Source organism: Tinamus guttatus, unplaced genomic scaffold (assembly GCF_059628265.1).
Source record: "Tinamus guttatus ecotype Peru unplaced genomic scaffold, ASM5962826v1 Tinamus_guttatus_pri_ptg000060l, whole genome shotgun sequence".
Taxonomy (NCBI): domain Eukaryota; kingdom Metazoa; phylum Chordata; class Aves; order Tinamiformes; family Tinamidae; genus Tinamus; species Tinamus guttatus.
In genome coordinates, this window is record NW_028288594.1 from 1,096,720 (window position 1) to 1,115,268 (window position 18,549).

At 35.2% G+C, this 18,549-nt stretch overlaps 2 protein-coding genes across 2 annotated transcripts in view; both read right to left on the reverse strand.

Annotated features, from left to right (window-relative positions):
* Positions 1 to 1,928: 1,928 nt before the first annotated feature.
* On the reverse strand, positions 1,929 to 11,687 carry BBS5 (Bardet-Biedl syndrome 5). The gene is made up of 12 exons (XM_088540332.1): positions 11,570 to 11,687; positions 10,486 to 10,568; positions 9,442 to 9,507; positions 8,310 to 8,359; positions 7,369 to 7,496; positions 6,381 to 6,516; positions 5,290 to 5,385; positions 4,675 to 4,737; positions 4,179 to 4,313; positions 3,980 to 4,063; positions 2,181 to 2,204; positions 1,929 to 2,064 (listed from the first exon to the last, which is right to left on the reverse strand). The coding sequence occupies exons 1-12, from the start codon at positions 11,629 to 11,631 to the stop codon at positions 1,963 to 1,965; spliced, it is 1,029 nt and encodes a 342-aa protein (XP_088396458.1). The 5' UTR covers positions 11,632 to 11,687; the 3' UTR covers positions 1,929 to 1,962.
* A 2,105-nt stretch (positions 11,688 to 13,792) lies between these two features.
* Positions 13,793 to 18,549, reverse strand: part of LOC104570475 (uncharacterized) — a 29,331-nt gene continuing 24,574 nt past the window's right edge. Inside the window, exons 30-35 of the mRNA XM_088540358.1 lie at positions 17,879 to 17,915; positions 17,211 to 17,768; positions 16,180 to 16,421; positions 15,535 to 15,619; positions 15,363 to 15,452; positions 13,793 to 13,980 (exon numbers count right to left, since the gene is read on the reverse strand). Coding sequence (XP_088396484.1) covers positions 13,793 to 13,980; positions 15,363 to 15,452; positions 15,535 to 15,619; positions 16,180 to 16,421; positions 17,211 to 17,768; positions 17,879 to 17,915 — 1,200 coding nt within the window. The remainder of the gene's footprint in view (positions 13,981 to 15,362; positions 15,453 to 15,534; positions 15,620 to 16,179; positions 16,422 to 17,210; positions 17,769 to 17,878; positions 17,916 to 18,549) is intronic.

Genomic DNA, 18,549 nt, shown 5'->3' on the forward strand with positions numbered 1-18,549 from the left:
CTGAAGGCTTTGCAATTTAATCTTGCTAGCTAAATATAGGTACATGCTCTTACAGGTCGGAATTTAGGGTGGATGGTGTGGAAAAAAAGAGTTGCTCTTGCAGCTGTCAAAGACTGAAAGAAGCAACTGTTGCTTTTAGTCACTATGGCCTGGTTTTGCCATCATTCTCTATGATGAATCAATGAGATAACTTGCAATGTAAGGAACTACTTGACGTGAGTAAGGACACGAGAATCTGAACCTCAGTGAGATGGCTATAAACAAGATTAGAAATACACATTACACAGAATTCCTGAATAGAAATGTTATTAATTGTCAGATGTAATGAGTCTGCTCACTGTTTCACACAAGTTGCAATAAGACTTTTTTTTCTTTTTTTTTTTTTTCCTTAAACATACTCATATCAAATCAGTGATGTCTTCAGACACTGGTAAGACTTTCAATTTCATTGTGATCATCTTAATACACAATTTGTTATATTTATTTGAAAGCTACAAATAAACCGATTAAGCATAAAAAATAAATTGTTCAGATAAGGTTCTACTTTCAAAAGTAATTTAAAACGAAGACTCCATTTTCCATTAAAAGCAACTATTCTTTATTTCACATAATCTGTAGACATTATCAATTCTTTTTAATCCCACAGAAATAGTGTTAATTGCTGTTAAAATAAACTGAGAGAGTAAATGAGAAAACAAAAGACATAATCCATTACATATTACTTAATAAACACTTTATTTAACATTAACTACAAAAAAGTAAACATTAAAAAAACCTCAAAACTAAAACACTATAAATAAATAATTTTTAAAGTACGTGGATTTAAAAAAAAATGCACATGTTGATGGTTTTACTATTCAGACTGGAAACATTTAGATTTTCATGAAAACAATGATAATACAGAAGCAAAACAAATTTGAGGTTTTTTAAAATATGTGCTTTGATGAACTGCTTTTTGTCCATACAAGAACACTTAGCTATATGATAAAATTTTCTTTGAATGTAATGCAAACAGAATCTTCAACAAGGTATAACATTGCTAAAATTTTCTGAGAGTTTATTCTATCTTTCTCCTACCTTTTCAATATAGATAGGATTTAATTAAAACATACACTTTGAAAGATTTCCAACAAACGGTGATATCCACATCACAATGACTTTACTAGCACAGTCAGCTGCTAAAACAACAGCTGAGAAGATCACTCATTTGACTTTTTCCACGTACAGAAAATAGTGCAGAGGTCTCACTAGAAATTGTAACAGCTGCATCTTCCTTTAAACAATAATGACTCATTTCTCTCTAACACGAAACAACATAAAGTCTAATGAGTCAAACGCAGAAGCTATTTATGTATGTGCTTTTTTTTTTTAAGGGAGGATTAGAAAAATTTGCTCTTACCAAAAAAATAGAAAAGCAAAAAACTGCATGGCAATATCTAGATTAAAATTAACTATTTGGAATGTTATGTGATAAACAGTTCATAAAATTAATAAATATTAAAGCTTGTATTTGTACTGATACAGCATTTTGTCAAAAAGTTATCAGTACTACAACACTGCTACAATGATACAACTAGGATGCCTAGATACAAAGTTTTGTGTGTTATATTTCTCTGTTGCATAGTATGAAACAAGTTATAGAAATATTATTTAGATATAATCATTACAAGAGTACAATGCATATAAATAAATGAAAACAAATTAACACTTTAATAGAAACACTAAAATACAAACCTTTTACACATACAGAAATTTTGAGTAATATTTTTATGACATATGCTGACTATAAACTGTATAATATTTGCCTCTTCTTTAAATTTGGTATGCTCTTTCTCTTGTTACCCTTGTATTTTTTTTTCCAATTATTTTCTAGAGATGTGACAAAATCAGAGAACAGTGAATCTTTCATTGCTTAGGCAATGAAATATATTGCTTAGGCAATATATAACAGAAAAATCTAAATCAGCTTATTACTTCCCAGAGTCCCTGGAGCGTGAATCCATCCTTCAATTTCTCTATCGCAAGCCCTAGTTCTTCTGAAAACACAGGTTCCCGATCATGTTGCTTTTTTTGAATGGAAAAGTTATGAGAGAGAAAATAAATCAGTACAGATTTTGTACTAATTAAATTATCAAGATTTCTACAACATAAACTTGACAATACAAAAATGTTGGTCTTACCTTGTTACCATCAGCAAAGTAAGCCTGAAAAACAAACAAACAAAAACCTCACAACTTTAAGAAGAAAATAGTTTAAAAACAAATCTGCTAATAACCTATTGTGATAAAAACTGTATGTGGTAAAATCATTTAAAAACATATCTGCTAATAACTTATTGTGATAAAATTGTTTCTGGTAAGTTTTCTTTAACAAAGCTGTTAATTTTTTTTTTTTCATAAAGAAGATCAAAGTAATTTCTAGGTTTAAATAATTTATCAAAAAGTTCTGAGGAGTAAATTATTTTTCACTAAGTAATGCTAAATCCATGAATTTTCCACCATACCAAATAAAGATTTTAAAATGTTACATTTTTATGTTACATTTGCTATACCGAGAAATACCAAGTAAAACAATGTTGACATGAAGACTTGCTGATATCATTCTAGTATTTTCTGCGTCATGGGCAGCAGCATTTATTATTCAATGTCAAAAACTGTAACTTCGTAACTAACTTTGTCTCAAAGCAGTCTTAAATTTCAATTAATGTCATAACCAATATAAGAAACGATCATGGATTAACTGAACAATTGACCAAGTTTTTCCACAGTGATCTACAAATGCAGTACAATCTTCTCCATCCTCAAAATGATATTGGGAAGCAATATCTGAAAATATCTTTAATTGTCGGAGTCTCTGAGCAAGCACCACTTTTAGATCATCGTATTTATCAGAAAGAGCGTGATCTTGTTTTGACTGCCTTTCTGGGGAAGCGCAAAGACGGAAGTACTTTCCTGGGAAGCTGGATCTCATTCAAGCTATACATAACTCCACAGAACAGCATCACAGTCTTCAACTATCATGGAATACTGGAGTGGAGCCAATCATTACATCTCACAGGTTGTTTCCTGTGGCAACCACCCTCTAGTCATTTACAGCTTCCAGTTTTTATTTTAGAGTATACAGTGCACAGTTATTTAATCCAAGTGAGAAGCAGCAAGATTACAAAGAAAATCTATCTCTAAGGAAAAGATTTTCAACCATGCTGAAGACAGAAATAAAATTATGGGAAAAAAAAAAGGAAAAAGGAGAAAAAAAACGAAAGAGGAGGGAAAGAAGAAGGAGAGATAAAAGCTTATCTGAATTGATAATGATAGCAAAAGAAAGGAGGATAGAAGTAATATGGGTACTGATTCCAGAGAGGAGTTATGAAAACACATCAATTGGCAAGCATCAGACTAGCATATAAAAACCTTCTATTTGTGCAGTCCCTGCAGATCACAGGATTGATCAGATCTTACTGAAGATAGCTAATCAAGATCACAGACAGGCGACTGCATTTGAAAGCATGTTTTCCTGAAATGCTGGGATGAAAACTAATACAATTTTCCAAAGCAGTATTGGCAGTAATGTGCAAGTTGTCAGGAGTAACTTAAAATTATTGTTGCCTTTCTAAAAATCTTCCAAGTATATATCTGAGATGACTGTTGAGTCTACAGAAACAACACTGCTCCAAAAGAAGGAAGATTTTTTTTAAATGTAATGTATTTCATTAAATTATACTGATTCTTTTCAAACTATTCATTATGTTAGTGTGTTGAGGACCTGCATACAATTATCATTTATAGCTACTACTATTCTGAAGATAGTAATTAAAATCCCATAAAGAGAATAGATTCCTCTAGTAAAGAATATTGATTAAATAACATGCAGGTGTACTTAAAAGATCAACAGTTCATTTGTTGGTTATCTTTAATAGATTTAAAATTTTTTAAAAAAATTGATTAACAATAAGAGATTTTTTTTTCTGTGTTGAGCTTACCACAAAAGCATCTGTCTGTTCATCAGATTCTATTTCCACATCATCTTGAACCTGCTCCACTGTTAGGGCTTCAAGAGGTTGAGGCTGCAAATTAAAACACTGAATTAAATAAATCCATATACTTAATACATATTTAATGCATTTTATAAGTGGTGACAGTGCAATATTGCATCTAATTTCAAATAAATGAAGAGAATACCTTTTCTTCCATTTCATAATCCACTCCAAAAATAGGGTTAGCTGAATAAACTCTGTGAAGTGAATTAATTTCTTTCACTGCTTCCTGTAGTTTCTCCACAGGGTCTATTTTAAAACCAAGTACATATCCTCCACTCTATACAATAAAAGAAAAAAATAGATATTTATTATCAATTTGTTCTCTTTGATGTGAATTTACAATTTAATGATAGCAAATTTCTATTTGCTGATATAAAATATAATTTGTATTATGATATCTTCGTGTATTTTCAATCTGCCATTTAAACCAAGGGTAAAATAAAAACAGGGGCAATGTTTTCCATAAGATTAATATGGGTTTGAACTGGTATTCAACTATACAGGAAAGTTATGTTCAAAAGACTACTAAAAAGGAACACTGAAGGTAGTTTTAAAGTAGCACTGTAACAACTCAGAATTATAAAATCATATACATATCTAAATGAAACCAACTAAAAAAGCCTATTAAAGCTTCTTACCTGCTGAGAACTCTCTATCACCATTGCCAAGCCAAATTTTGAGTCCCGTATTTTTATTGAACGCTAATGAATGGTAAAGAGGTAAAAAGAGTTTATCAAAAAATGCCTTAGAATTACCTTATAAATATATGTGTATATATATGCACACATACACACGCTATATGCTTATATGGTACTATTATTACTGGTTCTGGAAGGTTGGACACCAGGACTCCCTACCATCACAAATCTGAATCACTGAAATCTCAAGGAAAAGTGCCTCATCAAAAGTGGTACCAATTTGTTTCTGAATATCTAAATCAATAATCATAAAACTCAGCACGTGCAGCTGGCATGCAGCATCATATAAAATATTTTGGAAATTAGAAATAAAGCTCATTCTTTGACATCTGGACCTGCCAATGAATTAATCTGGTCAGAAAAATTACAGCATCCAATTAATCCTGACACAAATATATATATATTGTGGTTGATGCTGTGAGATCAAATTCTTCCCTCATTCAGGACATGAGAATTACTAATTTCAGTGTGAGCTGGGCTCATCAGCTGAACACTAGAACTCTTCCCATGTTATAGAACATTTCAGTTTGGAAAGGGATGATTTAAGATACTTACAATTTGTAGATATGGTATGCTGACGTTAAAGCTATCATTCATATTTGCATGCCACACTATCCTCACATTAGTAATAAAAAATGTTCCCAAATTTCCCTATTAAAGAAAAAATACATTAGACATGCATTGAAGTATACCACTCTCTTTCCAAATACAATGACATATGCATTTAAACACCAGCATAATATAGTTTCATATTTAATCCAATAAAATCCTGGTTCTTTCTCACTAAAACTAGTGGAAACATTACTACTGATTTCAAGAAAGCAAGATCAAATCTTTAAAGGATATGGCATCGAGTGGTAAAAACCACTTGGGAGTTCCTATTACTACAGTAAAGCAGGATCAAATCACAGCACAGCAAACCTAACGGGAGTACGCGAAGCTTCTGAGAGTGCTCTTAACTGTACAGATCTAGAACTGGTATATAGCGTAAGTATAGTGGCATGTGGGTTAGGCTTGGGTGACTGTGGAAATGTGTGCCAAGGGAATGTAAAAGAAAGAACTTTATAACTTGTCAAGATGGATCCTGTTTCCATTCTGGACTAAAATTGCCCTGACAGAAATAACAGTTCCTATTTTGTTTTCATGGCTCTGGAAAATATAAATAACTAAAATAATACAGATGTTTTCTGTTTTCTTTTTGAACTCTTTTTCCACTTTTTCAAGACAGAGATTCTTATTCCAGTATTTCCAGTTTCCAGTAATCAAAAGACAACATAAGTCTTACAATATGGTCAAAGCCGCAAGTAAACATACAAATATTCAGCAGAGTATTTTGGAACAGCATGATTCACTTTCAGGATGATATAGATTTAGACTCATAAATCTATCTTCTTAACAGGAGGTGTATATCTAATTCCTTGTACGTAAGCTGAGGCACGCAGACTTCAGGTTGCCAAGAAGAGAACTTTGTTGTACTGAGTAGTACCAATATGGAACCAGCTTCTCCACATGTACCAGGCTTATGAACTGAATCAAGCGTTAATTCCTCTGAGTAATTACAGAACTGTAATGGTGTAGTTGATAGGAAAGAAGGCTAAAATATTTTAGCTTTGCTAAAGTGAATGTAGTTTCATTTTTCACTATACCTGATCACTTGATAAATTCCATACTCCATTGATTTTATCATATATTTGTTCTTGTGGCAGTAGTCTCAGTTGCTTGTTTTGAATCAATGCACTTCTAAGCTTCAGGTCACGATACATTTTAGAAGTTTCGTAAGCTCTATAAAAATGGAAATTTCAGTTATCATGTCAGTGTTTTCTATCGTTTTTCAGTGTTAATGCTTTAGCACCGATAGGAAATGTTTTTTTCCAAATTTTCTTAATACCATGTTGTATTGTTAAAACTTCATCACTGTATCATATGTCAGTTTTCCTTACTGACATTATTTTAAGGTAGTTTTTTTGACATTGGTTTTAATCTTCTGGACTGCCCGCAGGTATGCTCTTTCTTTTCCGTAAAATGGTCATCGCCCAGCCTCTATTGCAAAGCATAAATCTTCCAAATTCCATGTTATACAGCATGGACATCAAAAATCATTTATTTTACACCTCAAGTTAAGTTAGAAACATGTAACCTATATAAGACAGTATTTCACAGTTCTTAAAGTGAAACACAGAAATAACGTATTATGCACACATCCATCCAGGTGACACAAGCTGAACACATATTTAAGTGCGAAACATCCACTGTTTTGAAGCCAGTGGGAGCTTTGACCATGATTTAACCCATTTATTTAAAACACGATCCACGACTACACAAAATGATTAGACAGATTACCTCTGTGGTACTTGGATTTATTCACCCAGTTTACTCATACACATGGTGAATGATTTGATTCATGATCAACCAGTATTGATGTACATGAATTTTTATGGTATGTAGTTTTGTAATAAAATTTGTGAGCATTTTCTTTGCTCTTCCTAGAGATTGTGTTCTCTGTTGAGAAGCTGGTGCGGATGTTAAATATGGACAGTTATTTACTGGGTCCATCAGCTGTAGCAATCCCACATTCTGCTTATAAATGTGACACTCAATTTTGTAAATAAATAGACACTATTTCAAGTCTGATACCTGTGCACAGCAATAACGGAAGTGAAGAGCCTAGGACTCCCAGGAACAACATTGGTAAATATGAACTCAAACCGTGTATTGTTACACTTTGTCAAGATATACAGAGCTTCTGTCTGTCCTCGTAATTTCTGTAAGGAAAAAAATTCAGATATAACATTTTGACAAGACAGTTGACTGTACGTGGAATAATCTTAACATTTTATTTAAATTCCTGTTATTAGTATAGTAACAGATGCTGTAATCTTGATTCATCTGCTGTCTTCATCTGAACAAGGCTTCACTTTTTTTTTTTTTTAAAGGAGGAATGAGCACTTCCATCAGCAGTAGAACTACTGAAGCCTGGCTCTTACACATTTGCATGTCATGACTAAAATGTAGTATTGCTGGCTTTGCTTCTTGCCATTCCACTTCAGCTCCCCAAATACCCTGCCCTACGTCAAGTCCCTTATGCACCAGACAAGCTCTGCTAGGTAAAAAGAGACCTTGCACTGTGCTAGTCCAGGATGGTGAGGGCACTGAGCAGCCAGGCAATACATATGCCACCATGCGGCTGCTGAGGAAATGTCCAAACCCTTACTACCTCTTTGCTGCTTTGCTACTATTCATAACTGCGTACACCTCAGGCTGTGTATTTGGCAGTTTTCTTGCACAAACTTAGCATTTCTCTACCTCTCGTTAAATTTAGATGAAATGAGCCAAACATGCATGAGTTACCTCGAGAGAAGTATCACCAAACAGTGGGATTACATGAGTCTCACTGCCTTAGGAAACTGGCTGCAACCAGAAACGTAAAATTCTCCCAGCTTTTAAAAATAAACTAAAATCGTTCTATTACTGTTCTTGAAAGTAAACTTTGAGATTATTAGTACAGTACAGTGCAGTAAATGTGCATAATAAAATACAAATTCTTTACTATTTTAAAAAGGATTTTTGAAACTTACTGAGTTGGCAGTTCTTGTAGTTATATTAATAATGCAGTTGTAACCAACAGCTAAAAGTTTGGAGAGAAAAACAGCAGTTATGATAGCAAGAAGAAAAAGATACTCAGAATTTTAGAGTACAGTATGGTACTTTGGAGCACACCTTTGGAAGCTGTTTGTCAGAATTCCTTGTTACAGTTAGCAGTCTGAACCCTTGTCACAAAAACAGACTAATTTAAGCTGAAGCCACCCTTTGAGGCCCTCTGGACCAATGCCTTGTAGGGCCAATTCAGCCAGGCTGCTCAGGCCAGTATCTGGTTGAGTTTTCAGTATTTTCAAGCAAGCAGATGGGTAACAGAGCACTGAAGCAGGTTCCCCAGAGAGGCTGTGCAGTCCCCTTCCTGGAAGATGTTCAAAAGCCACCTGGACGCAATCCTTAGACACATGGACCTGTTCTAGAAAGGTATGTATAGATAAAATAGCACATGTGTGTGTGCTTGTGCATGTGTGCATGAGATAGACAGAAAATGCAAAAGAGTGTGCTATCAGGTTGTGTAAGTTTACATAGGTTGTGAACAGTATATAGATTGCCAGTCTTGACTGACTATTAGGAACTGAGCACTGGAAATAATTCTGGTACTGAAGCACCCTGGGCCTGCTTCAGCAAATTAAATTAAATTAAATATGAGTAGACAGACTTGATGCTCACATCATTTAAAATTAGAAGCTTATTCAGAGCTCATAATAGTAAATTTGGGAGGATGGGTACTCATGAGAGAAAATAAACTGTTGAGCAGTACAGAACATGAACAAAATATAGAAGTGTGACCAGAAGTGAAAAAAAAATACTCCAACTTTTCTTTCTTTCTTGAAAAAAAAAAAGTTCCATATACACTAAAAAAAAGTCTGACACTCGTCAACTTCTCTTATGAGCAACCAACATGAAATACCAATAGTTTTTTTAAGAATTATTAAAACAGTTCCTATATTAATGATAAATTCATTAGTAACAGTTCATTTCAGATTTCACAGAAGCAGCAGCTCCATACTTCAGTAGTCTGTACTATAATCCATTCAGTACTGTGAAAGTACTGCACAGCATCGCAAAGGAAACACAAAATTTATAGTCCACTTAGGAGAAGAAAATACTTACAGAGATTGACCCTAGGCAGTGATAAGGAGTGCCAAATAATGCGTAAATTTGTGACAAGGAGTCTACCTGGAAATAAAGAGTTAAAATATTTCTAATTTGATGGCAGTTAATCATCTATTTAATATAATACAAGTATGTAAACTATGTTTATATATACATATGCACACATATGTATGTATGTGTGTGTGTGCATATATATATATATATATTTAACTCCAGTTTTGAAACACCAGAATATTTCTTTCCCTTGCTAAGAAGAAGAATGCAGAATAATCACTATATACTTTTTTTTTTCTTTCATACTGTAGGAGAGTAAGCCTGGTCAGAAGAGGAAAAAAAAAGTCTCTGGTGTGTATCAGCATTCCTCCAAAACAAATCAGAAACCACTACTGATTTAATATCCACCCACCTATCATAAAAATGAAGAGACAGAATTAGTGCAGAACCTCTCTGTGGGAGGAGAAGGGGAAGGCAGTGAGCTATCACAGCTGTCCTCATGAATAACCTCACCCGCATATGTCAAGTGCAGAGCTTCTCAACACAGCAGCAGAGCCAACATGAGGAAATGTCACCTCAGCAAGTTCATGCACTTAGAGAGTATGTACACACTTACTGTTTCATTTTAAAACTAAGGGCCTTAAAGACCCTTAAAAAAAGGGTCAAAACAACAGAAGACTGCCATAAAGCTTGAAAAAAAATCCTTTCATGTTTCAAAATTGAAAGAATTTATTGCATGCCAACATGCAAATTTCTATATGGTGATGGGTTTAAACATCAGACAGGCTTACAGCAAAAGATCACCATGTTTTTAATTGGATTCCTTAGAAGTCTGAACAAATTCTGAGCCAAAACTATCGCTTCATTAAAAAATTTCAACAGGTTGTATTACTTGAAAAGATCCCCAGAGAAGAAAGTTCTCTAAAATAAGCAAGAGTGTGTTCTGCAGCAATACTGAGTTCAATGAGTTCAAAACAGACTGGGCCTTCATGACCCTGAGCTGGCTAAATATTAGGAAGGTTACAAGTTCCCTGAGTGCAAGGTTACCTCTGTCTCCATTGTTTCCCTTGGTATCTTCAACAGAATCTAAGCAGTCTATAAGGACCTCTCCAGATCTCATTTTCATTTGCCTAGAAAAAGAAGAAAATAGTGGCATAATAAGAGCCATATAACTTCTATTTTCCAAAAGGAAAGCCATTTACATTTCCACACTTTCTTTCCTTTCTCTGTTCCTTGCTCAGTGCATCATGACACAGAAAATCCACACAAGCTCACATAAAAATGCAGAATTATACAACTGATGCTCTTTTCTACTATATCTAATGTATGAAGAATGTTAATACTCTTATTATTAAAATATAATAGTATACAAATAATTACGTAGCAAGTGTGAACAAGCAAACTATGTCCAAAATAGAAAGAAACATATGGAAGAGAAAAAAAAAATGCATTAACTTAGTCTGATTCCCTCCCTCTTAGCATGCTTTTCCACCATGAGGAATGGAGCCAGGCTTAACACGAATGGATGCAAGCCATGAAAATATATGTATATTCTCAGATGAAACACTCTGCTAAGTTTTCCATATTTTTTCACATTTTTCTCAATTTAACTGGTCTCACCCCTTAATTACCTAGTTACAGATCTACTGATGAGTTTTATTTTAATTGTATTGTGTAATACAAACACAGCACCGCAAGGAATGCAGGCATGAAAAACCAGATATGAAACGATATGATACTGCAGGAAGGCAGCATCACCCAACAATACATCAACATCAACATCACTGTAACAGGACAGGAAAAATAAATTTATTGCGAGGTGGCAAAATAGCAACTTTCGAAATAAGCAGAAAGGAACCGAGGCCTGCGTTACAGTTCTACATGGGAAAACGGCAGAATTGCTTAAAAAAGGCAGGACAGGACTTCACGTTTCCAACTTCACTGCAGGTAACATGGCTGAAGGGGAGGGGTAATATGTTCAAACAACCACTGGGCCCCACGCGACAAATCCGCCCCCTAACGGCCGCTCCGCCCCGCCCCGCCACCGCCGCAACGGGAGGCGCCGCGCCGCGCCCCGAGCCCCGCGCGGCACGGCACGGCACGGCACTCCGCTCCACTCCACTCCACTCACTGCGGGGAGATGTCGAAGCGGACATCTCTGTCCTCCCAGAGCGCGTCCAGCGCCGAGCTCATGGCTGGCAGTGGCGCGAGCAGCGGCCGCGCCTGTCCAGCTGGCGCACGCCGTGGCAACCCGGCGGCGCGGCGCGCTCCCGCAGCGCTCGCGATTGGCTGCGGCACGGGGCCGCCCGCCCTCTCCCTCCTTCCCTCGCCCCGCCCGGGTCGCGTGAGGCGGCGTGGCGTCGTCGGGAGTCTCGTCCCGTCATAATCTCTGTTTCCCATTTTCCCCTCCTTTTCCTGAAGTAACTTCCCTACGCTTGTGAATGAAAATTAAGGAGAAGAAAAATCCTCTCTAAAATTGGTCTGACGGAGCTTTCCTCTCGCTTTAAGTTTTGTGTTTATTTTATTTTTTAATTCTACAGGGCACCTCAAAATTATATAGAGTAATTTGGGTATTGTCTCTAGCTATACTTTGGTTATAATACTTTACTGTTTTTCAAAGATGCTCTGATTACAAGTGCAGTATGAAATACGTTATGCCACTTGACCTTTGCCAGTGTTTTCTCTGGAGCTTGTCTTTGGGTTTGTGAGGAACCCGTTTCCCACCAACATGAAAATCATTGCAATCCTGATTGGGGTTGAAAGCCTCTGGAAAAAAAAAAAAAGTTTCCTCCTTTCCTTTTACCCACTGCCTCACTGTGGAGGAGGGAGCACCTGGCCAGCTCACAGAGAGGAAGAAGGATTTCCCCAGGCGTGGAGGTCCCTTCAAGCAGAAAGGGTAATGAATTAGGCAGAGGGGGGAGTGAGAAGGAAAAGAGCAGAGAGTTAATGCAGAGGCTTTATTTTAAAACAGCTCTGTCAATTTTTATATGTGTCTAAGCATGTTTAATGAAACTCATTGCTGAAAAATTAGTTAAAATGTTGCCTCAGTAGGCCTGAGGCAAAATATATTTTTGATATGATAAATTTACTAGTTGCTTAGGAAAAGATATATATAATCTTGTTTCATACGCAGAAGCATCTAATCTGTGACGTTTAGTCTTGTTAAAGACTTTGGCAGAAATCCAGTTACATCAGGAGCACATTTAACTGTAAGTCTTAATTTAGCTGAGAGATAAGTTTTTATTCATGGAAAGGTACCACTGTCCACTTTCTCCAGGTGGTTAAACCAGAAATGTTACTCAAATTAAATATTTAAAAGCTTATATTCTAATAAAACAAGAAATAAATTTCATACACAGACTTAAACATAAAAAACTATGGCAGTAAAAGGCAATACAGAATAAATTCATGTTGTTAGCACTGTATTGCAGTTGAGGTTTCGCATGTAGATTAAAAACACTTTTATTTAAATGTAAATTTAAAGCACTTTTAAGAAACAGATTAAAATACTAAAATGCATTTACAAATGAGACTTGGCTTAAAATAGAGAAATGCATGCTGAAGAACCACTTTAGACATGACCTAACATAAATGAGAAATGACAGCTGTTGGTATGTCTTTCATGTAATTTTGTTGCTGTTTTTTAACTACATCTATCTTTCTAACCAATGGAAACTGAGGAAAGTTTACATCAAAAACAGCAGGGATGTGGTTGGGAAAGGCCAGTACCTCAGCTGCCTCCCTGTCTTGGGACCTGGTGAGTATGTAGGCAACAAATTAATGCATTTTCTGTATTTATCTGATAACCCCTGAGTAATGCTTTGCATGTAACTTGAAAACTGTTATTTTACACTTGAGTTACTAAATAGGATTTATGAGAATACTTCTGCTTAAAGTGAAGCCTTCATTGCAAAATCCATGCCAAATATCAGATTTCTGTAACAAAGAGAAAAGATAATTTTAATAACAAGGATTCATTTTCAAAGCCATGTTTATAATGGAAAATTGAATATCATTACTGGTTGTATAATGGTAGCTTTTCAAAATCCAAGGGAAAGAAGCACAGCTACTGTGGCAAATCCTGTATTCATCAAATCTGTGTACTCTTAACACTGCTGAAATTTTGATACTTTGTTTTGGGAGTACATCATACAATACATGCAGAAAAAAATAAAGCAAGCTTGCCTAGGTAGGCAATTTTCTCATTGTGAGTGTATGATTTAACTGTGTTAACATTATTTTAATTAGTGGATTTGATTTTGCTAGCTGTGTTGGGTATATGATAACCGACCCAAACAGTCAATAGCTTCATTTTGCTAGTAATTAACATATTTAGAGAAATGAATTCTTACCACTAGAAAAAAAATACACAAGCCTCTCTACATTCCTCTTCACTCTCAAAGCGATTTGCATTTCCGTCACAGCCACCATACCAAAACTGAGCACAAGCATTGGCCTGTTTATCATAGTACCATTTTATGATATAAATACGGCATGGCCCTTGATCCAGTCTCAACTTGCATCGGGGGTCTGGTATATTTTCTTTAAAAAAGAAAGAAGAAAGAAACAATTCTGTATGTAAAAATAAATTGCATTGCATAAGAATTTACCTATAAATTCTCTTTTTTTTCTTGCTAGTGTTATACAATAGTTTGAGATTTACTTTACATTTGTAAAGATGTTAGAGCTGAAGACAATTTAAAAGTTCACCTTAGCTCATGAAGTTAAAATGTTCCTTTATTGGCACTGTTTTATTAACTTGAGAAATAATAGTATTGTAGCTCCATATGAAATAGTTGCAAGCAGTCTGGTAACTTTGAAAATAATTATCAGCAATCATTCTTGCGAACAACCAAAAAACCTGTAAACTAAAGAACTGTGAATTGGTTGCATCTGCTGTTTTCGTATAGCTTAAGTTATGGCCATCATCCTCCTGCAGTACATCACTTCAACTTTGATACTACTTATTTTGTGCGTTTTTTTTATGTGCTTTCTCTGTGGCAGCAGAGGCATTAGAATAGTGATAAATATATATATCTTCACTCTCTTTTTGCAAGTTGTGCAGCATATATAATCAAATGGTAGTAATTATGCATATACCAGTTAAATTTGAACATGAAGCTTGATGGTCTAATGATTGTTCCTTCCTGCAGCTGTGCACTAAAGGACCACGGTATGTTCATTTATTTTAATAATACCATGAGATAAAAGATATTTTTTCATTTTAAGTTTGATATTTTGACAGTGATATTCTGCAATGGCATTGACAACAGTTATCTTGAAACTTACAAAAATAATAAATAAAAAAAATAATTGCAGGAGGCACAATATTAGGCCTCTCCACGTCCCCAGGAAAGATGCTTTCTTCTCTTGCTCTTGTCATAGTATACTATTATTTGAACTCAGATGTGTGAATTTCCTAAATGACTGAAATAATACTTTCTGACATTTTATATGAAAAGAAACATAGTTTTTCCTATTTCTGTTTGAAAGAGAATTGAAGGAGAAGCTTTTTTTTTTTTTTCCCTGATTCTGAAAGTTTTAAAATCGTTCTTTATCTTATCTCTGTTTATAAAGCCTCTCATCTGCATAGGCTGATGCTTTCTGTCTTTCCAATGAATGCTGGAAGATAATCCCCATCTTGCTGGTCAGTCTCAGCTGGTACCGTGCTGCTTTTTTTGGTACCATTTATGAGTTCTGTCTTGGATTATATTTGACCTTAGTTCTGGATTTGGAATTTGGAGAGACACGAACTGCAACTAGATCTGCTATAAAATCCTAAAATGGCTTCTCTTCCACAACATGGACTCTCATAATCTTCAGAGAGTATGTAGGCCTAACAGAGTGAGTCTGATTTCAAATCTTATTAAATGTTAGCATTAAGATAAGAGGAAACAAAATGTAAAGTCAGTTAGATACATAACCTGGTCTTGGCGCGAGCCCTGTAGTTGAAAGAGGTGTTGTCAGCACTGTATCTGCTAGTGATGGTTTAGATGGCAATGATGATACTGCAGCTGCACGTGAAAAGAAACAGAGGACGTTTTTGATCCGCCAAAAAGAATGAGGAGGTGAAGAAATGAATCGTAATAAAAGTACCTTTGGTGTCCACTGATTGCAAGAATGACTGTTGTTCCTCCTCTTCTTCATATACTTCATAAACTGCCATAGGAGGTAGCTTGGTCTGAAATGAGCATTTAATTTTCTTTGCTTTTGAAATACTGTAGTGTCTTAAAATGAACTAGCTCTTCACCAATTAGAGGTGCTCTAATGCTTTTCCTTCCCATTTTCTCTGACTTCCATTTAGGGATCAGGACTTTTAGCAGGTTAGTTTACTAGGAGGGTTTGCAATCCTAAGCCTGGGATATTGTTTGAGTTGACTTTTATAGCATTTTATTCTATAAACTGAAAAATGTGTACATTTGAGTTTAAAACCTATTTTTAAAGTTAAGTATTACAGAATAATTGCACTTCAACTGAGGTTTGTGTTCATATTGTGGCAAAAACATTATTGCATTAAACACAACAGTAATAATCCTTGTAACAGCATCAGGAATTAATCGTAATAATTAGATAACTGCCTGCATACAGCATCAGAACTCTTACTTAGAATTCTCAGCTCCAGTAAACCAAGTTAAAGGAGCTATTTTAGTACCAGACCTGTAGAAAAGTAGAGGAAAAGTTGCATGTTACATCAAGCAACAGAAGGAAATACAGGAAGGAAGTACTGCTGAATTTTTATACCGGAGCTAATGATTGAGGAAGACTGCCAATACTCAGAGGGATTTCTACAGTAGATACTCCAGATCTTTTTGCTGAAAGGGATTTTTCTTTAGCATTGTTGTTCTGAAGTAAGTAATGTGAAAATCTTGAAGACGTTGAATGGCCAGGTGGTCCATTTAGGCTTACACCATTTCCATTAGGGTTATATATTAAGGCACCATGTTCATCTTCACAAAACTGGTTGACTAATTTAGACTCCAGAGCTGTTTAAAAAAAACAACAACAACAAAGACCTTGGAAGTTCAATGGGTTTTTCTGAATTTGGATTATTTATACATGTAAATAATACACATGCAATCCAAAGCACATTTAGATTATTTATACACATCCAAAATGTGCATAAATAATACCAGTAATTTCAGGCTGTCTGGATTATGGCTTTTACTTATGACAAACTTGCTAGCCCATATAACCTATGTATGGTACAAAATGTGTGGTACTCATCTGAGAGTATTGTCTGAGTTTCCATGTCTCACCAAAGAATATCAGTCAGTAGATGATAGTAGGTAAACAATTGTTTACCTATCTCAAGTGAATAATTCAATGAAATATTTCCCAGTGGAAGTGAGTAAATACACTTTATCTCAGTGGGCTTGATTCTGGCTTTTTAGTCCAATTGTTTTACAATGCTTGAGCACTTGCTCAAATAGGAAGTTATTTTAAATGACTGTGTGCAAATTCCTATTTTGCAGTGACATCCCCCATTGGTGTGATGTCTCTTTGGCCTATACCACAATTCCTTAAGAGAAGGGAGGCTGCATTTCGGGTCCTGTTGCATCACACCTCTTAACTAATCTTCCTCATCACCAAAACCCAATTTCTAGAGAAGCGATTCATCTTTTTCTCTGTTCTGAGGAACACTGAATACAATGCAGAATTCATCTGAGATCTTTTCCATCATATGAAAAGCAAGACATTCTTAGATGGATGAGTTCAGCTAGCTGGGTGGAGTTTAGAAGTATTTACAGAGAATAAAGCTGTGATGAACCCACCTGGAAGGGTATTGAAGTCATCAATGAGATACATATGCTCTCTGTCTGGATCGGAAGCAATCAGGTTTAGCTCGCGCACAAATTCAACCTGTGTTGGATCTGAAGTATTTACAATTCCTATTGCATACATTTCAATGTTTGCTGCATGAGCCTCTCGAACCGCAACATCTAGTTTTACAGCTTCTCTCTTGTCTGCTTGGCCATCTGTTAGTACAATAGCTACTTTTCGCACACCCGTACGAGCACCAAAAAATCCTTCCTGGGTTGCTTTGCGGATAGCAGTTGCTGTGTAAGTGCCCTCTCCTATATATTGCATTTTTCTGATTGCTTGTTTCACATCTTGTTGAGTTGTATACTTGTTCAGATCAAATTCTAGCCTAACTTCTAAACTGTATAGTACAAGGCCGATTCTGGTAGCATTTCTACCTACAGTAACCCTGTCTACTAAAGCAGTAACAAAGTCTTTGATAATCTCAAAATTTTCTGGTCCCACACTCTCAGAGCTGTCAATCACAAACACCAGCTCCATAGGAATTTCCTTACATTTAATTCCACAACCTGCAAAGGAAAAGTAAAAAACAAATCATGATGACTTAGTATTGTTTTAGAAGGGAGAAGAATGTAAATGGAGGAAAATAGAATCTGAAATTAGTTTCACGAATACTTGCCACATATCTCTCTGATTAATTTAATTATGTCTTCTCTCTAGATAAGAAAAAAATCAAAATATTCACAATTTGTCTTTTTCCAGTGATGTATAACATTGATGCTATCAGATATTTCAATTATAACGAATATCACTTATAAAGAACTTTTGTCTTTAACTTTCAAGCTTGAAGTCCCACTTATATGTTACAATGAATTATTTGATATGGTGTATAAGAGTCAGTAACTTAAGCAAGAGGTAACACTGCTTTCTGAAACAATTAAATACTCTTACTGTAAAGAATGTTTTGCACTGATTTGATTTCATTAAACTTTAGCTTAAAGTCAAAACCTATTCATATTTCAGTATTTAAATAATATTGATTTCCCTCTCCACTTAGGCAAATGCATAAAACCTTTTGGCATTGCTGTTCAATTTCCACCATAAACCTCAGCAGTATTTACGTAGTCACAGACATGCTTTACTAAATTAGGATCTGGTTTAGTTCAGACTTAGGAGAAGTTAGTCCTACAGTGTGGACCATGGAAAAAGTCTGAAGCCTTTGAGTGGTTTCTTTCTGTACTATTTCTCCTACTACTGAGACCATGTCTAATCAGAAAACTCCATAATAATTGACATATGATGCATTTAAACTGATAATATTTTGCATTGTGTTTATATGTTGCTTTAATA